The sequence below is a fragment of the Charadrius vociferus genome, unplaced genomic scaffold (genome assembly GCF_000708025.1).
Source record: "Charadrius vociferus isolate BGI_N301 unplaced genomic scaffold, ASM70802v2 scaffold129, whole genome shotgun sequence".
In the NCBI taxonomy this organism is placed as follows: Eukaryota; Metazoa; Chordata; class Aves; order Charadriiformes; family Charadriidae; genus Charadrius; species Charadrius vociferus.
This window is the reverse complement of record NW_009661374.1, coordinates 3298-29342: the sequence shown is the minus strand read 5'-3', so window position 1 is coordinate 29342 and position 26045 is coordinate 3298. Positions and strand designations below refer to the sequence as shown.

At 36.8% G+C, this 26045-nt stretch overlaps 1 protein-coding gene across 1 annotated transcript in view; it reads right to left on the bottom strand.

Annotated features, from left to right (window-relative positions):
* GRIK2 (glutamate receptor, ionotropic, kainate 2) overlaps positions 1-25570 on the bottom strand; it is a gene marked incomplete at its 5' end in the record, with an annotated part of 284674 nt that extends 259104 nt beyond the window's left edge. Inside the window, 2 exons of the mRNA XM_009893855.1 lie at positions 21211-21468; positions 25403-25570. Coding sequence (XP_009892157.1) covers positions 21211-21468; positions 25403-25570 — 426 coding nt within the window. The remainder of the gene's footprint in view (positions 1-21210; positions 21469-25402) is intronic.
* Between the last annotated feature and the right edge of the window lie 475 nt (positions 25571-26045).

The following is a 26045-nucleotide window of genomic DNA, read 5'->3' as shown; positions in this document are numbered from 1 at the left end:
TAATGGAAGCTTAAATTGATTTAATACTTCATTTCTGGAATAAATATACTTAAAAGCTATATAACAGAGGTGCCTTTTCTACCTTAAAAGCTTACACATCTCCTGCGCTTTAGTACCATTTTGTATGATCTGGGACAATTACTGAAAGCAAAGGTTTGAAATGAACAACTTAAGCCACTAACCACCTTATAAAAAATAACTGACAATAACATGTCAGTAAATACACTTAGAATTGTCCCCAGGTCTCTCACATTTCCTTAAGACTAACAAAAATAAAGCAGGTAGAATGTATGTCCTCGCGGTCAAAAAATTTAGATGATTTCAGATTGAGGGAAGGACCACATTTCAAAGCAGAGTCTTTCTCAAAGGCTCACTTGCTCTGGTACCCGTGCACTTCCACCTAATATCTACAAATCACAAGAGTGGCAATATGAGACAGGTAGTATAACACACTCTGCCAGAAAGAAAAGAAATCCTGGCTTTTGTTGCCTTCTAGTCAAATATGACCGAGAAGACAGACAGAAAGACAATCTTTCTAAATAGCCACATTAGTTTGAATCAGACAGTGCTGCAAAACGTGTTGCCGTATAACAGACAACAGTATCCAAAGCTGATATATGAGCTGTTAGCACATGAACTAGAGACATACATCTATCTGAACTACTTACAGCACACTTAAGAGCAAGAAGACAGGGAAAAAATTGCAGATTTGGGACAGGGGGTTGAAAATCTGAATGTACAGACATCTTCAGGACCTTGTACCTGTGAAGTATTTAGATATTGATGGGGACTTCTGGGATGAGCTCTATTTTAACCTTCTAGTAATATTTAGTGGGAAAAGTTCTATGTCACACTGAACATTTGCCATGAAACTTCAGTCATTCCATGCAGCAGATCATCACAACTAGAAACCGCCCTCAGTATAGGAGATTAAGACAACATGAAACTCTTAAACACAGCTTTATGTCACAGATATGTGGTAGGAAAGAGATTATGATCAGTTTCACAAAACAAGTATTGATCTCCCAAAGGGAGAGCATTAAGTAAACTGCCAAATATGAGGAGTCCACAATTGGCTCAAAAAATCGTATCCATGAAACATATAGAAAAATTGAAAGATATTTTTAAAAAAAATTACTGGTGAAAATATGCTAAAAGAGATTGAAGATTAGGAGATTCGAAACTGTACTGCTGTTTGAGTCTCAAATGGAGGCAATTATTACAAAATACGCATCTACTCAAAATGAGGAAAACCAAAACAGTGTTTCACCCATGCAGTTGTTTCTGGATAATAGCATGATGACTTTTCCCTCAGGTTTTTTGTAATCTCAAATACATTTGGCCTTTTTGTTTTTCAAGAGGAATCAAATTTTATTTTATTTGGGAGGCGAGGAATGAATAAAGTATTACAGACTATTCCTAAGTGCACTGTTATTCTACAGCTGGAGTTGCTCAGTAGGAGACAAATAGACACTTGTTAGTATGATGGTTATGACAGTAATTTGAGAGAGGAAGCACCTGAGCTTTAGTCCCTGTTCTCATATTTCAATACTGAACCATTTTTCAAGAATAGCAAGAGACAACAGCAGCTTTACGCTACTGTGAAGGTTTTGGAATGAGAACCACTGCAGAACAAAACTTACTATGCTTGTGGAAGTGACTGTGAAATAAATTTGATTGTGTAAGACATTAAAGTGATTCATAAAATTCAAGTTTTCCATACAAGTACCATACTCAGTAATTTTAATATATCAGGGTTTAAAAGGAAATCTAATTGTTCTTTCTTGACTGTAAACTGTTTGGTCTTTCAAAGCCTTGTTTACTTAGAAGGGCAAAGTGCCTAATTTGTATATTTTACTCATTCTCAGGTGTTACACCAATCACCTTTGTTACATCTTTGGAGACAGGAAGATTGTCAAGGAATTTAAGTTGAGATAGAAGGAAGGGAAAAAGGGAGGCTGCTTTTCTCTGTAGCAAGTCCGTAAGTTCCAAAATTTTAGTAAACAAATGTAGGGCATTACAAGCTGACAGGTCCCTTGATCTATCCCCATTTCTTGTACCAATGCAATACAGTTTTGGTCTTTTCCTGTACATCCCAGGTTTGTCACAAAATGGCGAGAAGGGTTTTGTGGCCTATAGGAGCCTGTGAAGTAAATGTCTCACTATACTCTTATGAATTAAACATCTACTGTATGGCTGAGAAAGAACTGCAGGGGGTGAGAGCAAACTATTCAAAAACGTTCTTCCAAGCTTTGTTTTGTTACAGAGCATTACCCAAGAAGGGGAGCAAAGTGCTCGTCACTTCATGCTCTCCTCCAAAGCCTAACTGGGCTGTTCAAGAATTAACAAAAGAAAGCCCTCCACTTCATAAATCTTGTCATGATTGGGCTACACCAGAGAAAGAAAAAATCCCACCAAAATTTGAAATAGAAAATTTACAGATGCAGGAACTGATACCAGAGCAATTAAAAACTATCAAGGGTAGATAACTATAGTGTCTGCTTGCTAGAGAGAAATGATAAGCAATAAGCAACAATAATTCTCTCTTGCAAGAGAGAAATAATAAGCAATAAAGTACCACACTGTGAAGGAGGTACAAAAGCTGTAGAAGCTACCAGAGGAACCTGAGTGTGAGAAGTGGGGGGGAAGAAAACCTGTGAATGCACACCTCTGTCATGCACTGACTGAACTTCAGTGCTGGGGCAATACAGGTGTGCATGCAAGCAAATGAAGAAGTATTTATGCCTTCAGTAACTGTTAGGACACAGAATAAGTGACCAATGAGTTTTCTTAAAACATATGTTAAGATATAGCAAATCTGAGACATAAACTCCAGGTGTTTCAAAGCTAAGGTTTTTCTCCTGTCCTCATTAATGTGAAACAAAAAAAGCTACCTTAAGCTTTTAATGTGTAGTATTGTCACTCATAGCTTCTATATGTAGCAGAATATTTAACTTTAGTAATAGCTACAGTTAACACATACTTCCATTTTTAAGAATTTTACATGTATTTTTCATTGTGTTTCCAGCCACCAGCATTTATTAGGGTCAGATGAATTATGTGGGGCACAAAATATGTTCCAGTCTACTAAATGACTCACTTCAGTAGTCCACTAGGCCATCCACGACAAAGAATATTCGCTCATCCTCACCCATATTTGAAAAATAAATCCTTGCTGGCACAAGTTCAACAGTTTCCAGTTTGCTAGACTCTCACAGGAATGATTATGGAAAAGAAAACGCCCTCGCTCACAAGGGCTGCTGCCTCCCACGCAGAGCCCCCCTGGGCACTTCGCTCTGCCGACAGCGCATGGCGCGGGAAGCTACCATGAAGCTGTGTCACAGGTCACAAGTACTGCTACCACAGTCACCCTACAGCTGCTCACTGCAGGGAAACAGCTCGCGGAACAAAAAATGAGATAGAGCTGAGCATACCTGTCTCTGGTACTTTTATTTCTACGTCAGAGCGCCGATGGGTAAAGTGCTGAGAAGCAGCACGTCCTCATTCAGGCGTTAGTGGGAACTGAGACTGGGTAAAGGCTTTCCAGACCTGGATCACACTTCAAAAGCAGGCTCTTGCAAACATAAATCAAAGGCTGAAAGTTTCCTTCCACACCATACCTAGCATTTCTGATGCAGTATTTGTGTTATATAAAGTGTGTGAAGAGCAGTCTAGTTTTCCTAGAAAATAAACACCACTAAATGAATTCACTGAACACCCTGCCACAAAACAAAAAAAAAAAATCAAATCCCATCATTTTCTTTACTTTTTCCTCTCCACTATGCCTGGATGAAGGCACTGGAGTTGAAATATGTTGGAGATTATTGCCTGTGTGAGGCACAAGGTACGAGTGACCTGCCCAGCACTGGCCACAGCTGGTTCTAACCAGCACTGAGCCAACCTCAAGAGCAGTGAAAAAGACCACCAGGTGCCAAAGGGAGGCAATCCTGCTCAAAAGCTTTGAAGAAAGACACCAGCCACCACGAAGGGCTGGAGACAACCTCTTCAAGGGTGGGAGCTCCTTGCCACAGCCCAGCCCAGCTGAGGAGAAGGTGGGGGGGCAATCTGCAGCCCCTGGGCGCCTCATGCCCCTGGGTCAGGGACACCCTGAGGGGCTGTGGCCTGGAACTACAGGAAAAGCCATTGCCCACAAAGCAGCAGACACCCTTACAAGAAACAGCCTGAAGCTGCTGCTTCCCCAGTCACCTCCCAGGGTAAGTGTCGACAGACTAAGCATAACTGGTGGTGGAAATACACTCAGTGTTTTCTTTCCTCCTACGGAGGAAAAAAGGCATGTATTTATGTAAGTGCATCTTTTTTCTCAATAAAAAAAATGAGTGATTGGAAGTTTGTGTTTAAAAGGAATTAAGTAAAAAACCCTGACTCCGGATTGTTTTGCCTGCAGTGTTTTCCAAGTGTTTTGAGCAGTTTAATTTTCACACCTCCCTTTCTTTTCTAGGTTAACTAGTGAACAGTGGGTCATTATTTGTGACCAAAGGAAAAAAATAAGCACTGAAAAGATATAACCTAAAAGGGGCTTTAAGTAACCTGGTCTAGTGGATGGTGTCCCTCCCTATGGCAGGGGGGTTGGAACTAGATGATCTTCAAGGTCACTTCCAACCTAATCCATTTTATGATTCTATTAAAAGAACAAGCTCTTACATGTAAATTACAGCACCTAGATCTGGCTGTGGGCAGTAACGGCTTCCCAACTCCTGGTTGTCAACTGATTTTCTCTTCCCCAATCCACACTAACATCCCGGTTTCTGAAGAAAGAGTAGGTGCAGTGGCCAAAAAAAGGTCCAGGGGATCAAAAAATCACACAGTCGAGAAGTAACCAGACAATCCACATACCCTTATAGTTACAATCTCTGTTTGGAGTAAGATTTTTCACAGCCATAAGACATCATACATTTAAGGGTTTTTGCAGTAAAACTAGTGTCTTCCAGTAACCAAAAATGAGCTCTACCTTATTTCGTCTCTTTAAGATATAGTCCTGAATACACCAGCAAATTCATTGTTTGCCTTCATTTTTAGATGTTGCCAAAAACTTGTTCTGTCTGTATTTTCACTTTTTCCTAATACTGTTATGGCCCATTCGAATGAGTGAGATTCCCGAGGCTCAAGGAAGACTGCTTCTTCCAACTGTGTCCAGTTTATCCATGGGACTCCATTTCTACCCTCTGTACACATGACTAAAGGCCAAGGTAGTTTTAGGTCAAACAAGCATGGAGTATTAGTACATTAACTATAAGTTTCTGAGCTACTGTTAATCCCAAAGTAACTTTTGTTGCTGTTGTCTGACATTAGAGGAAACGAACAAGCTGGGTATTCAGGATGAAAGTAGCAAGCTGTCATGCACTGAGAAATGAAGTCTCTGGATCAGCAAGGGACACTTTCAAAAGGGCACGTATGTAGCTCATGTGTAGCTAATCAGAAAGAGAGATACCAGAGCCTCCAGTGTAGGGAGGAAAATAATATGAGAACTACAAAGAGAATGAAGCTAAGGACAAAATGACTCCTTTCTTCACCATGATTTTGAGGAGATATTTGTCAACACAAAAGCGCAGATTGCAGCCTAGAGTATTTTTAAAACAACTGATTTACAATAAAAAATTAAGTACAGCCCTCAGATGAAATGCTGACTTCTTATTTTATTAGCATTACAGGATCCCAGTGTAATGAAAAAAAAAAAAAAAAAACCAACCATTTGTGTGGACAAGCTCCTAAAAAAAAATATCCATTTTACAACAGTATAGAAATAATAGCTGTATTTTGGGAATGTACTTCCTGCAGTTTCTTTCACCAGGGACACCTTTTTCCTGTCCCTTTAAACTCTCAGTTCCTTCTTTTAGCAGACACTGTGATAGAGTCTTACCTCTGAATGGCTGGGAAGAATGCGGTGTGAGTAACTCTTTTCAGAAGCTGCCATCAATTCATCTTTAAGGAGAGTCCTGAAGGAGCAGTTTGTGAGCTCTCCAGCTGGCATCTTCCTCCAAAGAGATCAATCACATTACCTCCTCGACATGTTCAACTTCAACCAGTCCAGGAAGCAAGAGCCCCAAGTTTGTTTTAAAACCTGTGCTCCAGCTCAGCAGTCTTGCGAGCCATTGCTGTGCCACCTGGCCTGCTCATCAAACTATTTATCATTTCCGTTAATGCTGCCTTTGTGCTGCACAGGAAGAATGCAAGCAAATGCACTTTGCAATAGGCTGAACACATGAACCTTTTTCTGTACAACAGAACACTAATGCTCTTTTAAAGGCTACTCCTATCTTCAGAATCTCAAAAACTTCAAAAATAATAATATATTGCTTTGTAGAGCTACCAAAATAGTTTCTCTCTTTTCAGCAAGCTGTTTCCTCTCACACCTCTCTGTTCTCTTCTCCTTCACTGACAGCCCCCTGCCCAGTTTTTCTGCTTATGTCTCAGAAATATATCATTGTATATTGGGCTTTGAAGGGGGTATGGGTAGAAGGGAGGAGAATGCCGGTTTAATGGGCATTAATAGAATGCTTCACATCAGCTGGAACAATTTATTGCTATAAAATGATTCACAGATATTGAACATCCTGAACAGATTACCCATGAACACTCAAGATTAGTTTTATCATCCTCAACCTCTACTTAAACAACACCTCTAGTGAAAGGATTAAAAAGAAAAAAAAAAAAAGGAAAAGAAAAAAGAAATTGCACTTGCTAGCAGGTCTACTTGAACAGTGGGCTGTTCTGTGTTCTTTGGATATACCAGAATAATACAGAAATACCATTAAGAAAAATACAAAGAAAATAGAGATGAAGGGAAAAAACAGCTTGATGGGCCTTTCTCATTTATTCATATTTAACCTTTTCACTGCATTAAGATCATTTCACCCAATTCTAGTGGTGTAAAGAATCCTTGAAATTGTCATCAGTTATATTTAAACCCATTTAAATACAGTACCAAAATGGTATGAAGTGTCTTTAATGGAGGAAGAGCTTTAAGTTACATAATCCAGAAAAATTTATCTTCTTAAACATAATTAATACAGCTCCTTATTACCAGCTCTAGAGTCCCAACAGGTCAGCAGGTTTTTTCAGTCTTGTAATTGAAGCATGGGACAGAAATCAGAACACTATGTGTGTAAGTTTATACATATATTAATTACAGACATTACTCCATTAGAGCTTTATGTCACTTGAAATCTGCAATACTAAAAATACACTACAGTTAGTGGTGGTCACATGAAGAAGAGTTCAAAGATGTTCGGTATTGTGTTGACTTAAAATATTTTTCTATTGTTAACCTTGATTCCTACCAGGAAAATGATAGCCCCGTATCAGTAAAAAGAACGAAAAGTATCTGGTAACTGACTTCAGTAGCAGTTTTGCCAAAGCAAATTGTATTTAACAAGCCCTTTGTCGAGAAATATAGCTGCTCTGTTTAGAATAACTGCAGCTGAAAATTTAAAAATTAGATTCATTAGGGCAAGCCAAGATACACTAGTCACCCATGATAATAATAGTGTTTGCCGCAATGAACTCTGGAGGTCTATTTGGATGAAAAAATTTCCTTTGGGGGGAAAAAGTGTAGATTTATAGAGGTTCTATAATGTCAAGCTACCTGTAACTATGTACTTGTCTTCTTATCAAAGCATAGAGTAGTGACCTACTGCCCCCAACTCTTCAGAGATACAGAAGAACTCCTGTTTATAAATCAGAACACCCTTATACTATGTTGATATGTTCTGTCATATGTTGATGAATTCATTTCAGGCTTCACTCTCCACATATGTGGCCTTTCAGGTATACAAACACACTTAAAGAAGGTACGGTACTTCAAAACCAGCGGTCTATGTTAGAAAAAAGATTTTGATCATCAAGTTGTTGGGGTTTTTTTCAGGGAGAGGAGGGAAGGATTGTTGTTTTGAAGAAATATATATCTTTTGATCAGAATCACTAAAAAAAGTTTTAGTCACACTGAAAAGACACTTCTGGGTCACCAAGTACGAGAGGACAAATAAAATTTATGTTATTTCCAACTGAAAATATTTTTCAAAAACTTTCTCTTGGATGGTGGCCATGCCAGTAAACAGATACAACTTTTCAGTTTAGAGATCTAGTTCTCTCCTGGCATTTCTTTTCCCAAATCAGCATCTTCTCATAGTGCTTATTGTCTGGACTGGACTGAGACTAAATCTTCTGCTCCAGATACAAAACTTCAATATAGAATAGTGATACTGATGCCAGTAATCCATTTACTGACTTAATTGCCTGCTGAAACAAGATTTCTAGAGCTAAGAACTATGCCTCTTTCTAAACCTCTCTATAATTGTGACTATGATGCAGTCTCCCAACATTCTTCTTGTTTTCATGCTGACATATTGATGTGTGTGCTGTTCTGCGTCACGCATAGCTGGAGACATATCGAGACAATCAATTAGTTTTGCATGAGCTCCAAAGCGCAATATTGAGAGGCTTATAATAGAAATATTTTGGATGTTTATTTAATTTCAAAGGCTTTACAATTTCCTTTATTAAAAATAAACTAATTCAAAGATGAAATATCTATGAGAAGGAGGCACATATTTGAATGTCTTTGGTTCCAAAATCTGACCTGAGCTTTAATGGTTCAGTGTCAGAGAGCTGATACTTGAGTTGCCTTCACATCCACACTTTCAGATTCAATTGCATGCTTAGATATAGTAATTAGTGCCTTCTGGGCACATTTGGAGAGAAAGTCCAGGCCCCAAAATTCAGGTGATCCTTACTTTGTATGTGGAAGGATGGACCTGACTCAAGACCTTTAACCTTTATTTCCAGCAGTCTTACTCATTTTTGGTCAATGTCAACTCAACAAACAGACGCTACTTTGTTGAAGAACCTAGGATCAACAGTGACCATACAAATGGTATGTGTACGTGTCACCACAATGAGGGGACTTTTCTTTCACTCCTTGACCTGCACTTCCACAAAATGATGCTGATATAACCAGTAATGCACTTCAGAAGGACTTAGAGCACAGTAATACTAACATCTGAGAAAAAATGCTCCTTTCTAAAACAAACAAAAAAAGGCAGAACTATGTTTTATACTAGATGTGTGTGCACGTGTGTGTATGTATTTGAAATACAAACCTCATTATGAAAGATCTAAAATTGTGTAGACTAAAGAGAGAAAAAAAACCCTTTCTTTTGGACTGAAAAAAGATTCCCGTTTTGAAACAATTACTTAGTACAGGAAAGCAGAAGTTTTTAAAATCATATTCATAATTAATACTGAAGTTCAGATTACTAAAATGCCACGTACGGGACAGACTAGCCTTAGGGTTAAAAATCATTGAATAAGAAAACCAGGGATCCGGGTTAAACTCCACAGACAGATTTCCATTCTGATACTGTGCCTATTGCTTCATTTTCTGTGTCTTGGGTCTTAGCATCACAATGTTAAATCCATTTTACTGATGTTTCAGCATAACCAGATGTAATTGAAGTGCAAGGCAATAATCAGCTTTATTGTTTTCCTTAAATATGCTAAGTGAGCACGTCAGAGCACGGGTGCGAACATCTTTTATAGTTAGTTTCAAATAGCCAATCCCAATTCAGCCTATTTCCAGAAACAATTCTTTTCTAATAATGGCTTTTCAGCACTGCAGTGAAAAAAGCCCTCTACCCCATCCCACACAGTTCCACAAGAGGGAATCAATCTGCTGCTTAAGTTCAGCAAAGGCCTTCAGTTCATGAAAAGGTTTTGATCTTGAAGCTCACTATACCACAATGAAGAAAATAATTTTTTTCATACCACCCAAGTACTTATCAACTGCAGCATACAGCAACTAGGAAAAAAAAAAAAAGAACTGCCCATTCCTTCCCTTACCTCTGCACCTAGTGTGTGAAAATATAAGAAAAAAATAATTTAATATAATTGAATAAAATGTTGAAAAGTTAGAAAACATTAAGCCTTTTATATTAGACTTGCCATGTTTTTCTAGTCTCCAGCAACATGTGACATTCCTTTAAGTAAGTGACTCTATTATGATATTCTTGATTTGAAATATTGTTATTATCCAGTTTTCTAACATGTTTTTTGAACATTTTCAGAAAGCTTTATCTTTATTTCAATATGATGCTGATGTCAGCAATGACAATTAACAGTCCTGGGCATTTCAAAAGAATTCTTGTAATAGTGTGAAGTATGATTTCTCAAGTGGTTGACATCTATGAGCAGTGCAGTTTAATGAGGGTGAAGAGGAAAAAAAAAAAAGAGACCTACTACAGTCAAAGGACAAAAGAGTTTTTGTCAAAGCTGTCAGAATCAACGTTAAAAGAAGCAGTAGAACAGTTAGAAATTTCTAGCCATACCCATGATAGTGGAAGTATCATTATTGTGACATTAAGTTTATTCAAACTCACAAAAGCAAAACAATTTAAAGTACGATTTGGAAGATGTTCATTGTTAATGCAATAATTTCTGGAAGTATTACCTTCACTTCTGTTCCTTAGGCTTACAGAAAAATACTATACTACCAGAAAAAATATTTCTAAACTTTACTGAACAAATGGTAAAATAACTTTCTTAGAAAAGGAATACACAAAACTAACTAACCAGCTACATCCAAATACCACAATTATGTTTAGCACATAATTACTAATTGTATTTTCACTTGAAATTACCATGCATAGCACACGAAACACTGTACTTAAAAGACACTATGCAATATGTAATCAGTCTGGAAAATATTTCTTCATTCTCCAAGAACAGATAAAAATTATTAGTGCTGTTAATTATTACAATTCTACCAAATCTGAGTTTATTAAGGAAGGCTTAATAATCTATTGTCTTTAATAAGAAAATTTAATAAACACAGAACTGCATACCATTCCAGCTGATATGCATGGGAATCCTCAAGTCTGCTTTGTTCCCCATGGCAAATATAGCCCTCCTTTAGATATTCATTCCATTCATTCAATTAAATAGCACACCATAACTGCTTATTAATTGATAATGCATAAATTTGAAATGCACAAAAATATTTTCATTTAACATGCTGTGTTAAGCTATTCCACCCCACACTGTATCTCTAATAAGATTTATATACAAGTTCATTTATTTGCAGAGCGGATACCCATCCAGCCCTTCAAGAATAACCAGTAATGTGAATTCTGCATCTGCTTCACAAAACCAAAATAAATGCTAATTAAAGTTGCATGAGTCAAAACAGTATACATACAGGTACAGTTTTCACCTAACTGACATCTAATATAAATCCAACTTCAGGAATCACTATTAGTGGTATAACTTAATAGTAGTTTATAATTTAGTATTTCTGCAGATATGATAGAGACATTAGTCAGCATCAATGGTAAGAAATAGTCCCAACAGTGACCTTTAAAGGTCACCACTACCTGTCTTTTCTGTTCTCTCCAGCAAAACCAGTATGAAAACTGCTATTAAAAAACAACAACAACAAAACAACAAAAAAACTCCACCACACAGCAAAAAAACTCAATCCAGCAACAACAAAAAAATACCAACAACAAACCACCAAACCTCATGAGATGGAGTTTCCACAGCCTTTCAAGGGTACCTGTTCTTTGATTCCAACCTGAATGTTCCCAGCTAAATCATTTCTGCTACAATTTTAAATGTCTCTAACTACGCCATTTAACATAGAGGGTAGTTTATTTTTCTTTTTGTGAGACCTTTCTATTCACTTCCCCTAGACTAAAATAACACTCTCTTGGTCTCTCCTCCCAGCTCACATTTTCCTAAGCCTCTGATCTGAAGAACCCTCATTTTTCTTGAGATCTGCTGCAAAGAGCAATGTAACACAGTATGATGCCTTTCTTATACAGAGTGGAATTAAATTGGAATTACTTGGGAATTTCTTACACATGAAATTCCAGGTCATATGTCTGAATACAATGTTATGCTTTCTTTCTTGTAATGCCATTGTTGGCTTGTCCACAATGACCACATCTTACATTTGATACATAAGTATTAAAATACTTTTACACAAATCATATTTTCTAGAGTATTGTAACTTCTGATCTTATCACCTGCATATGTAATTTGTATACTCTTCATACTAGAAAATGAACCTTGTAATTATATATTTTCAGTTTTGAAGTAAGCTGTAACCAATCTATTTACGCCTTATTGCTCTTTTTTGCATCCGTTTGACAACAGTTGCATAAGGAACCTATTTCTCTAACTAGCATATAAGAATGTTGCCTTAAACAGTATGACTTTCTTAACTAAATATTCATTACATATACTGAATTTTCCTTACCCACAAGGCACTTTGACTTGTCAAAGGAGGAAGTTTTACATTATTTGCTCTTGATAAAGCAAACTTGACAGTTACTCATCACTTTGAGACGTTTTAAGTGTTCACAAGTAGACAGCTTATTTGTCCAGCACTTTTCCAGGAACAGAAATTCAGCTGACTAGTCTACAAAAAACCAACCAAACAAACAAAACAAACAAAAAAAACCCCCACACATACTACAACCTCACTTTATTCTACCCAATTTTGAGCAGGTTCCAGGTTAGAAAAGTAGTTATCAGGAATAAGTGGATGATATAGATGTTAGTGAACTTAAGGAACCAGGATAAATGTACCTCAAAATTTTGATAAACATCTAAGCTTGATGTTTAAGATAGATAAACATCTAAGCTTGATGTTTGATGATCTAAGCTCAAATCTGAGCTTGTCTACCTTTCCCAGACTTCTAGAACTTTGCCTATCAACCATGAGCTCTCAAAAGGTAATAATTAACAGATCTAAGATTACTTCATTTTAAAGTTTTTAAAAAATCACTTACTCAAGTGATTCGAAAACTTAAGTCCCTTGACAACTCCTTTTTTATTATTATTATTCAATTCCAGTATTACCCAAGAAATCATCAACTGACCTGAATCTTCTTTGGTTTGGACTCCAGCTAATTCTGTTGGCAGAAATTCCAGTTTTTATGACATTCACTTTCTTGAATTCTATTCAGTATATTTTGCTGGTTTGCAATTCCCTGATAATAAACCATTGTCTTCTATCCCCAAGCATTGCTTCACTATCAGAAATATCACAAGAACATCTCATACGTGGGTGTTCAGTATTTTCAGTATTAAAAACATCAACATACATTAATAAGAGCTTGCAATGTCTTTCTAAGAATATTGTAAGAACTGCATCCTTCTATACTCCTTTTGCCAGTAAACACCTAGTTTGAGATATTTGTTGATATTAAAACCTTGCTTTTGATTAGTTTTGCAGGATAATTCTAAAAAGGATGAGAAGAAAAAGCCTTGTCTGCTTAATTTTCATGGTTTAGTGGTTTGTTTTGAATCTTGATGCACAGCAATGCAAATCACAATAACAATACTCCTTCATGTTTTTTATAATTACACTGTTGCTCCCAGCAGATGTCTCCTACTGTATCGTAGACCGAGCACCCCAGATTATCATTAAACAATCTCTTTTTATTTCTGTCTGGCATCTATCCTTGAACAAACATTACCCTTCTATATCAAAATTTCAACCCTGAAATATATTCTACTGCATGCTAGCCGTGTCAGTTTGTAAGTTTCTGTTATAGATTACCAAGACTGAAGTCTTGTCTTCTAAACTCAGCTGAAATGCAGTTATCGTATCAGTTGTCAAACGTTCAAATACAGCATTCTCAACTCATTTCATTCCCTCTCTCTCATTCTGCTAAGAATAGACCTAAGTTATACAGATGTGTTTATAAAGGAGAACAACTTTTCACATAAATTGAGATGTTGCTTAATGCATTTATAGAAAAACGGAGATGAGCAGACCTTTTCAGACCATCTCATTTTCTATCTTCCTTCTCAGTTGCCTGTTCTCTAAAGTTTTTTGGACACCTTTTCTCACCTTTATAGTGCATTATTGTCGTGGTTTAGGCCAAATCGGCTACTGGACAATTATGTCCTAAAGGACAATTATGTATATTCTTCTTAAACAGAAATTTTCTCCCTAGCCAAGATTGACTTTGAATCACTTAGAAGCTTTTTTCCTTAATCCTTTACCGATGTTTCCCACCTGCCATCAAGCTACATCCATTTTACCCCCCAAGATATTTAATTCCCCTTCGTGTAAACTTATATTAACTGCCAAGGTGAGTATCCTTTTTTATTAGCAGTATGGGGAAAAAAAAAAGAAAAAAAAAAAACCTACACACAAATCACAAGATGTAAGATATCTAGAAATAAGATTTGTGAAATATAGAATAGAATAGTTCAGCTGGAAAGGGCTTACAATGATCATCTAGTCCAACTGCCTGACCAATCCAAGGCTGATCAAAAGTTAAGGCATATTATTAAGGGCATTGTCCAAATGCCTCTTAAACACTGACCACCTCCCTAGGAAGCCTGTTCCAGTGTTTGACCACCCTGGCAGAAAAGAAATCATAGAATGGTTAGAGTTGGAAGGGACCTCAAAGATCATCTAGTTCCAATCCCCGCTGCCATGGGCAAGGACACCTTCCACTAGACCAGGTCGCTCAAAGCCCCATCCAGCCTGGCCTTGAACACTTCCAGGGATAGGGCATCCACAACTTCTCTGGGCAACCTGTTCCAGTGTCTCACCATCCCCACAGTAAAGAATTTCTTCCTAATATCTAATCTGAATCTACCCTCTTTCTGTTTAAAATCGTTACTGGAAGGCTGCTATAAGGTCTTCCTCGAAACTTCTCTTCTCCAGGCTTAACAATCCCAGTTCTCTCAGCCTGTCTTCATAGGAAAGGTGCACCGGTGCTGTGATCATACAACTCTTATGAGGAGTGGCTGAGGGAACTGGGGTTGTTTAGCCTGGAGAAAAGAAGGCTCGCGGGAGACCTTATTGGTCTCTACATCTACTTGAAAGGAGGTTGTAGGGAGGTGGGGGTCAACCTTTTCTCACTGGTAACAAGCAATAGAACAACAGGAAATAGCTTCAAGTTACATCGGTGTAGGTTTAGGATGAATATTAGGAAAAAAAAAAAATTCACAGAAAGGGTTGTCAAGCATTTAATTTGAACAGGCTTCCCAGAGAAGTGGTGGTGTCGCCCTCCCTGGAGGTGTTTAAAAGACAGGTAGACATGGTGCTTAGGAACATGGTTTAGTGGTGGTTTTCTCAGTGTTAGGTTGATGGTTGGACTTAATGATCCTAAAGGTCCCTTCCAACCTAGACAATTCTATGATTCTATGATCATCTTTGTGCCCCCCCCGGACTTGCTCCAACAGGTCCATGTCCTTCTTATGTTGGAGGCCCCAGAGCTGGATGCAGTATTCCAGATGGGGTCTCACCAGAGCAGAACAGGGGGGCAGAATCATCTAGCTCGACCCGCTGGCCACACTTTTGATGCAGCCCAGGATGCAGCTGGCTTCCTGGGCTGCAAGTGCACATTGCTGGCTCATGTTGAGCTTCTCATCCACGAACATCCCCAAGTCCTTCTCCTCACAGCTGTTCACAATTCATTCTCTGCCCAACCTGTATTTGTGCTTGGGATTGTCCCAACCCACATGCAGAACCTTGCACTTGGCCTCGTTGAACTTCATGAGGTCAGGCCCACCTCACCAGCCTGTCGAGGTCCCTCTGCAAGGTCCTTATTTGCTTCTCATAGGACATTTCTTCCAGCACTTTCACAAGCTTTGTTGCCCTCTTGTGGACACACTCAAATGCCTTAACATCCTTTTTAAATTATGGGGCCCAGAACTGTGCACAATACTTAAGATGAGTCCACAATAACAGCGGGAACAACATAAAGTGAATTTTAATACTGGTCCCAGGAAAGAAATTGTAGTTTTAATTACAAATCAATGTTACCTGTATATTACAGTTTAAATACCAACAAAATAGCATATTTCTTTTTCCTTCATTTGAATTAAAGCACAGGGTTCAATACTGAAGACCAACACAAAACATTTTTATTTCTGAAGTCATTTTTTCAAGCTTTTACTTTGGCTTCTGTTCATAGATGCAACAGATTTTTGATGTTTATACTCATTCACCCAAGACCAAAACAAATGTTAATTAAGAAAAAAACCCAGAACTCTGTTTATATCAACTTAATCTGCATAAAGCATTAGTTGGCAATACAAGTGCCACTAGAATTTAAAGGCCCGAGTATCTAAATCTTCACGTATTTTTTGTTTTGGAATGCTGAGATTCACAAACTTATTTAGAGTTTATGTGGTCTGTTTTCTTTAGCACAGATATTAGACTATGTACTTAAAATCAAGTTACTGTTTTGAGACCAATTAAAACCATTAAGACATGCAGCTGATGAGCATGCTGCCATTTTTCCACTTTTCTTTCTTAAAGACAATTGACTGTAACAAGTCTGTAAATCTGAAAGGACTTAATTAGTATCCAGGGACAGTTTAGTGGTATTTAATTAACAAAGAGACAATAAATTACTTTAAGGGAGAAAAAAAACCCAAAAAACTAACCAACTTCTCATTACATCTTGCTAAGTTTTTTTTAATGGGAAATTCTAGTTAAAAGGAATATACTTTGCCATTTAGAATGACCACAGAAAGCAATACTTATCTTCAGACTAGCAAGAAAAATGTTCTAGAGCCTCATTCCAACTTTTGATCTGTACAACAGATAGACTATATTAAAAAAAAAAAAAAGTCTTGAGAGCCAAAATAAAGGGAAAAATTAAATCATAGAATGAAGCAGAATATAACTATTATTTAAAGGGAAAAAAAAAAAAAGTCAGATGCAGGAGTATTCAAACAGAGATTCACAGAAAAAGGACTCGCACATTTTTTTTCTTCCCTGAAAGAACAGACTCATCTACATACCGCCACAACACCCTCTCCATAAAAATACTACCAGGGCAGAAGGCTTTATTATAGTAGTAAAACTTTTGTCCATTCTATGTTAATTTTTATTTCTATTACCTTATCCCCACCATAACAGACTGCATCTCTTCTTACTGAGACAAGATAGAATTAACTTTTCTAGTTTATTCGTCTACTTCATCCTATTTGTAGAGTTTTGACTCTTCCTTATTATGCTGTATTCAACCTGATCTTTGCTCTCTCCACTGTTAGTGACCCTTTAGAAGCATCTCTGTTTCTATTTCAGCATGACACAACCTCCATTTTCTCCTGTGCGAAGTTAGCCTGTTTACCTCATTACAAGCTCCTGAACATATGAGACAGGTCTGATCAGCACAGAACAACGCAGTGTTCTGAGGTCCAGACTGACATGAGGAGCAATAGTCAGAGTCAATAGGTTAATCTTCTCTGACTTAGCCATTTATTCATCATAAAGCTGGGAAGGGTTGGGGCAGGGTCTAGTTGCTATGCATAGTGCATGAAAAACAACTTCTTTTATGTCCTTTCTCAAATTAGTAGCAAGATGTACAGCTGTTCCTCCACAGAGAATATGAGGAGAATACTTCAATGATGAAGACAAACCAATAATGGCTGTTCTTTGTGGTAATCTTTTAGACATCCAGGTGTTCATTATTGCCAAGGGAGCCTGGGATTCCAAATTTCTCCTATTTCAAAACGGGTTCTAAACGTAGACTGACTGCCTCTGTACCACATTCGTATCACACAGTCTCAGATCAAATTGGATCCAGATCAGATACAAGTGGTGGTAGTCTATTCTGCACTTATCATATGGATGTTGTGAAGGCAGCTACACTAAGGATTGAAAGGCACACAAAAACACTATGGAAGACTGCATCTGCACTTATGTAGAGTGCCTCATGTAGCATCAGGGAAACATTCTGCTATCTGTCAGTCACACAACTTGCTTTCCTTCCTATAAGATAGGAGTGTGGTGGATTGCATACAATCAGACACAATGGTGCTGTCAAGAGGCAGCTGAAGTGTGCGCTTGAAGTATCAGTCTCCAGTGCATTCCTGGGAATGACACTAGAGTTCATATGGGCTTTTACTGACTGCAAATTGTCAAATAACTGCACAGCCTTTTCCATTTGTGTTTACTCAAGAAGACATATCCCCTACTGAAGGAATGAAGAACATGGACACAGCTGTTATTGGAATGCTTTGAAGTGGGTGAGGAATCTTTCTTTTATAACAGAAGTAAAACTTTAACAATTCCTTAGAGAATTCATAAAACCACCCTAATAATTAAAATATTTTTAAAAATAAAAAAAATTAAAAAGTACTTTCCCTCAGAATGGACCTATAATCTTCCAGGATTTTGGCATAAGGGCAGCTCTCCATAATTTACCTTGAGAAGAATCCAGACATAGTTTATGCATGTTTTTTACCTGTTCTTCCTCTCTGTAGTACAAGTATCATCTCTCCTTGTATCCATGTTTATAAAGTTATAATAGAAATACATAAAGTAGATTTGTCCCCCAAAAAATATCAATTCTAGCAATTAAAAAATTATCACTGTAACTGCTATACCAACACATGATTGTCTTGACCAGGGCGTACTTTTGGGAATTGTCCATTCAAATAAAGGAAATCCATAACACTAAAATTATCATCACATAAGACATGCATTATCATGCTAAACAACTTTTCAATAAAGAGTAAAATGTGGGTGATTAAAAGATGAACAGAGGAGGCAAATAAGAATGATATCCAACTTATATCAAGGAATAACTGGCCAAATGGAAGAAACAGATATAAACAGTTATAAAGGTTTTGTCTTTGTAGGTTTCATTTTAATGGATTTGAAATTGTCTTAAATGACACAAAAAGTCTTACAACACATTTTCCAAATATTAGTTGAAACTATCATATTCAGCTTCAGCCCTAGGTTAAAAACTGAATATTTATCTTATGCCATGGCAGGAGATAACTTCTTCCTCAGCTGAAGTAACTACTTCCTTTCAAAAGGTTCCTGTTCCCCTGCTCCTTGCCTCAAAAAACACTAGCTTGCAGTTGAGCTCTAACAAGATTTAAACTCTACTTCTTAAAGATTGACAGTTTCTCATAGCTTAGAGTTGTTCCTGTATGTACTTCAAAGGCAAGTGATGCTGTGGACATCCCAGCAGTGTATCCTGCTTTTGAAGTCTTTGAATTATCCGTAGTAGATGCTACTAACAAATAGAAACTGACAGTCTTAAAGTACAATTTAGATTTACGTACAGCAAAGGCCACAAAAAAAGAGAGAGGACTACCTTTTTATTCTTTTTTCTGTCTCTTCAGAGAGCAACAGATTTCAAGAAAAAAAAAAAAAAGATGATGTAGCTGGGATTACTGTTTATCAGCAGAAACAACCAGTATCATAATATGAAGGGTCTAGCCACTCCAGAAAGAAATGTAAATTTAAAGTTAATATTTCTTGAAATAATTCTTTACGTTTTTTAAATAAACTATATTCCTCAATCTCCTTATTCATTGTCATATTTATTTCAATTTTATTTAAAAAGAGCTCATGTTTTCTTTTTTTTCTCTTAAATGTTTACAATAGTCACAGGTAGATCACAACATACACAAGAAAAAATTCTTTTCCATCTTCATTCCTATGTCTACTTACATCCTGACTTTATGAAAAGATCAGGTCTAGTATGACTGTTAACAACATACCTCTTTCAGAAAACATGGAGTTTAGCGAGCCAATTAAACATGAAATATTTCTTTTAGTTAACATTTTATTAATTTTTTTTTTTTTTGTAGGGGAGGAGAAAGTTACTTGAAAATATTGAGCAAAGCAATTTCAAAGTGTTAAAACACATGCCTTCTCTAACTGAAAGGCCTGTTTTACAAGGTAACCTGTCTATGGCAAAAATAGTCTACAAATTATTTAAATCAAAGTGAAATAGTTCCAATTTATGTAAAACTAAGTCCATAACAGTTTCACTGAAGCACTAATTACTTTTTCAGTCATCACCTAATTAAAATTTTGGGGTTTTTTTACTTCCTGTCCTATTTCAGAAAATTAACACAAAAAATATCAAAAGCCATTAATAAACAGGCTACATATTTCCTGTCTTAAGTCTGTAAAGCTAAACTTGAAATAAGGATTTTGATTGCCTGAGGCTTTTGGTGACATCAGCCAAAAAATTTTTACAGAGGCAGCCTCTAGACCTCATTGCCTTCCTTTTTTTTTTGTTGGTTTTTTTAAGGCATGAAGAAAAAAAAATCAGTCATAAATAATTTTATGCACCGCCATTTCTGACTGTTCCTTTCTCACCTTTTGAAAGCTATACATACATCCTATCTGAACTTAAATAGTAATTAGGCATTCTGTCCTGTTGTAACTGCTGTTTATCTAGCAGAGTTAGTCTTCACTACAGGTAGCCTCACATGTAACACATTGTTTCTTGATCTTATTTTTTCTATTTCACATTTAGATAGGTAGTAGCATTATGTAACAAGGGTATCAACAATCTTCCAGTTCACTGAACCATGTGAAGGGTTTAAGGCTCACCATGATTTTTTCTTGCCAATGACCGTTCAACCAGCATGGAAGAAGTTAGCAACAGTTCCAAGAAGATTAAATATATCTCGTTTGCCTAAGTATGTTCTTTGTATCTCCCATTACAGTCAGATTTTCTGTTTACCAAGGTCTTAGTTCTGACCTTCCACTAGACAGACCTCAAATAAAACTTAAGTTTTCAAAACATTTTTCAAAGATGTCACTGTCAAGGCAAAACAGAAGAGCAAAAAAAATTTCAGGGTGAGGTAAGGGACAGGAAGCAAATGGGTACATTTCTGCTGGAAAGTCAGGAATTCATTTTTAACTCATGTAACTCAGCTGCAAAACAGGCCTCCAAACTTCCTTTGCTTTCAGTTCCTAGAGGCTAAAACCATGGCTCTTTCTGCAATTCTCTCTGAAAAAAGCAGATACTGAAATTCCAAACAAGTATGGCATCTGTTTTCTAACTTAAGTAATACTAGAAGCAGCATTAAAATTTAGGTCTTCTGTTTCACCAGGCATACTAGTATATCTTTCAAGTTACCATATTTTTCTTCAAAATTTAAGTTTTAAATAAAGTCAAAATACATAGCTGTTAGTAATTGTTACAACAGTGCAGCAAACAGATAGAGTCACTGATTTATTTACAGCTGTGAGCTCAAATGCAGATTTCAGCAACTGAAGCATACTTATGAGAACACTTATGCTAATAAATCCACATTATTTGTTGTACACTACCTTGCCAACAGAAATTCTTGTAATTTAGTTAAGATTTCTTAAATTAAGAAATACGAGTAGTGACACCCCTCCTCCCTCTCTTTGTACACATGAATATATCTGCACATAGTCTAAAGCTTTCGCCTTACCAGTGCTGTCATCATAAACAACAGTAACTGTTTTCCACTTGAAGAACTGCACAAGGTCAAGGATGGCACGGCTGAGTGAAGAGAAATCTGGATAGAGGCTGACATAGAAGGAGTCCTTGTTGTCTGACACCTGATGTTTCCAGCGGGTCTGGATATGTGGAACACCCAAAGCGTTGCAGATGGATTGCACAGCATTAGCTGAGGAGCTATGGGATGGTCCGAAGATGGCAGCCACCCCAAGGGACAGCTGATCACAGGCTGAATAGGAGACAGAAGTCTGTCAATGATGAGAGGAAAGAAGGCAGTGTGCCAGAAGGTATTGCACAATTCACATTAAACAAAAGGCACTCCATGAAATATAACTGTATTGCGGACAGAGCTCCCTTCTCATGAAACACTTTCACTTACACAGATTTCAACTTCAGAATACATTTCCAGCCTTTGACTATGAGCTGATGAATAGCAGCACTTAACATCGAAACAGCTATGTTTAATAAACACTTCTATGTCAGTGGAAGTCACAAAGGCCAGCAATTGTGTATCTTTTAAAAAGCACTGACAAGAGGAGAGATTTATGCTCAGCTGCATCTTATATTTGGAAAAGGGCCATACGGGACAGTATTCTAACCTAGGCTGTTTAAGCGTTAACTTCTTCCTCAATCAATCAACACTATTTCTACTGAGATTCTAATTACTCAGAAATTGTACATGTTAAGTGGATTCTAGTTAAGTATCAGCCAAATGATTAATTTAATGAAAAGCAGGCGTGTTGACTAGTGAAATGTAAAGGTCAACATTTTCCCTAAAAGAAAATTAAATTACTATCTTCTAATAAAAAAAAAAAAAACTCAGTGTCCCTTCTTAAACACTGGAAAAACTCAGTTTTGTTACACTTGTATTAGTAGATAAAACTGGCCCTGAGAGTCACTGCTATGATACTGCTGCATTTAAGTAGCTTAGCTCTCCTCTTTCAAATATAGGGTAGCCCTAACTGTACTGTGCATCAGCAGTTTCTGATCTGTATATCTCCCGCAGTACATTCCAGTATTATCTTGCAGAACGTTAGTTGGGACATGCCAAAAAGAAGGCAGGAAAATTGGTCCTGTGATTCAGCCCATACCCTGCTCCTTTTTAGATCACTACCGGTTCTGAAAAAAGACAGATTCTGTCTTCTAAGAAAACACCCTATTTGGTAGAGAGAAGTAATGAAAAGTATCTCCCTAATCCAATGTAGATGTATTTGTATGAGGTTTGATTAATTAATATTGTTACTCCACCGCCAATGTTCCTGACAGCTGAGGAAACAGGCAGTAGAATGACAACTTGCTGCATTACTTTTCTCAGTAAGTCAAAATAAATTGTTTTATTATGCACATCCTTTTCGACATGATGAAAATATTGCTAAGTCTTTCAAGTGCATTCCAGAAACTATGCTGGCACACCTTTTTATTACCACAGAGCATTGGTGGTTTAAATGAACTTCTCATATACACACAGGATCTCCATTGCGTTTCTAAGCGTCGGATCAGGGCCTAAATGACTAGCTTGATAAAAAAACATTTATGCTAATATTGCCCTTCCTAAGAGTAATCAACAAGCTTTATGCAAATGTCAGTAAATGGGATCACTAACAACAGCAATAGCTACCAGATGGCTTTTCAATGGGCTTTTTTTTTTTCCTGTTTCTGAGATTTGAATAATGCAATGCTTTCACACGTGATTTAATATGGCACTGGCTCTATCAGACGCATACCAATTTTTCTAGTGCATTCAGGGATATTTTGTTTGCATTTACATTATTCTTCAGTGAAACGTTATCTTGGAAATATCATCTTGCCTTCAGGTTGCTCTTGCATATAGTACCTTTAAAAATCCATTAATATTTCATCTATATTCAACTTCAAAAGTATGTGTTACTGAGAGGTCTAAACAGGCTATTTGTGATGCAGAGCCTGGCGATTCATTAATGGACATAATCATGAACCACAAAAATGAGTCAAATGCTTAAACCTCATTGTTAAAACTCTGCTTTGGAGCCATCATAATAAAACGAACCATTTTATGTTAACCTTTAGCCTTTGATTCTGAACTAAAGCACCTGTCAGCACAAATGCAGTTGGCTGTAATGTGAATTGATAAAGCAAAAAGCTGTTAGCACTGGAAGATTACACAGATTTTGATACAGCCTGACCAGTTACAAATAAAGAGTTGCATTCTCATCCAAGATGCAAGGGGGAACAATGAATATACACAATCTATTCAATGTATCCAATCAATGGCATGTTGCCATTCTAACTTCAGCTATTACAGGCTATCAAGAATTAGCAACATAATATTCAGGCTCTCTTGCACCATCAAGCAAACCCCAAGTAAGGACTAAAAGCAGTTGTGTTGTCTCAGGAAAGGCTTAAAGATTTAAAGATTGCAGAACAAATTTCTCTGCTCTCTACATCCTCCCTCAGGAACGGAGAAATGCTGTCCCATTAAATTTCACAAGACAGCATGCACTAGAGTCAGGAAGCAGTTGAATTTGGAAGATGAGGAGGAAAGGAGAAAGAAGGGGCCAGAATTAAGGATCAGCCCATTCATTCACTGTTGGCTGAGATAGGAAGGAAAGAGTAGTCTCTCAGAATTTGCTTTAATCCACCATCCAAAAAGACAGAATAACAACTCAAAAACACTTTGTTAAAAGCATTCCTTGCCTCCTTCTTCCACAGACTTTCCTCCACAAAGAAACCATCTTGCTAGGCATAAATATTTAGCCCATAATATTTTTCATAAATCAAAGCATCTTACAATGACCAAATTGTATTTCTGTACAAATATGGATAATATTTATTTTCATACCTAACAACAGCCTATATTAGGATTGTTTATTTAGCAAATAAACAAATAAAACAAGCTAGCAGGATTAACTGTGTGTTACAGCAAAAGAGAAAAAGTATGTTTCTCATAATTTCTGAACTGAATTTTTTAATCTGTATTATATTCCACTTTCAAGATATACTTCATGTACATCCATTCTGACACAGCAGCTTTTTCCTATGTAGCATTTCTAATGTATCATCAAATGTTTTTATTCATTTTAGTCCACTAGAAAACCAAAAATCGCTTATTGTGTAAAGCTTTCAGTCTTCAACACTTGGGAGTGGCACCTTGCGATCAGATCACTTGGCAAATTTAGGCTAGAAACCTGTGCTAAGAAAAACAGGTTGACTTTTGACTCTTTCACCTTTCTTATCTTCTTGTTAAGGACAACATTGATATGAAATTGGGTCTTCAATTTATAAAAAAAAAAAAATTAAAAACATTTTTAAAGAACTGTAACATAGTGCAAAATTCAGTCCTGCTGAGTTCTGACATGAGGCTTTGTATTTTCTCCTGTAAATAGGTATTGAACTTGTTGGGGTTTGTACTTTCTAGGGTATAGCAATGATGCAGTACAACTGGCATCTATTGTCACAGTCTTGAATGTAAAGAAACCTAAAAACTTCAATATTTGAGAGAATCAAAGATTTGAAAATTTAGGAAAAATGTTCAAAATTATTTTTAACTTTTAATTTTTCTTCAAACAAATAATTTATAATCAGAAGAAAACTGCTGAACTCAGGCCTAGACATTCCCTTGATAGCAATATTCTTATGTGGACTTGATATTTAGGCTTTTTTTTTATATCTCATTGATATAAGTTGCCCAAAACAACTACTTACTCCCCTTTGAAGCCCATACCTGATTAAGTATGTGAGACATTCATATGCTAAAGGTATTTGTGGAGATATACTTAAAGTGATCAAATGTTTAAAATTGAATTGTATCATTCTTCCAAGTTCACTAGAATTTGGGGGCACTCGACATTTTCCAGGGAAATATCTGGAGATAATGTTTTCTCATTCCAAAGCAGCTGGTCTCAAAAATACCCTAGTCACAAAGGTCAGAAAAATTTATTTCATATTTTAAATATTTAAAGAAATAACTTTTAGACAGGGACAGTGGGAGCAAAGGTGACAATGTAATTTTCAAACAGTTGCCATTACAGCCTTCAAGCGGTGGTTGTTAAAGCAGTTCTTTGATGTCAACCACAACTTTATACAGCCTCATTGCATATGGCTTTATTGGACAGACATTTTTTCAGGTAGGTAAACCAAGCCAGTCTTAGTTTCTCATTAAAAAAATTAAATATGCAAAATGTTACCTTTTTTGGATGCTTCGAAACTGTCATAGAGATTTATCTTTTGGGTGTCATATGTTAATGTGGTGTTTGGCAGAAGGGTTCTGTTTCTGTTGATTGTGTTCACAGCAAATCTGAAGGCTAATTCTTCTGCTCCCATTGGACCAGATTCCACACATTCAAAAATGCCTCCTGGTAGTGGGAGAAAGAAGAAAAAAAAAAACCAAACCACTAGTAAGCCAAAACGGCATACAAGAACATCTTTAACCATCAGTTTAGGAAAAGATTCATCAGCCTGATGTTTTTAGCTTCATAAACCCGGTACAGTACAACTCATGCAATTGTCTCAGGATTGTGGTGAGGTTTGGGTCAAACCATAAATAACCAAGCAAGAAATCAAACTTACCTTAAAGAAACCTGTTTGTTTTTTTCCGTACAACATTCATTTTACTATTGTGAATAAAAAAAAGTGTGGCAATATGAACTAGCCAGTCTATTTAGAAGCAAAATAGGAGAGGGATAAAGAATATGTAATTATTACTTTACGTAGTTAAACTTGAAATGATTACAATTACCTCTTCCAGATCAACCACCACTTACATGCAGGGGGGGGAGATTTCTGGATTCTTGTTTTCTACTCTTTTTCTACTCTTCTAGACTTATGATA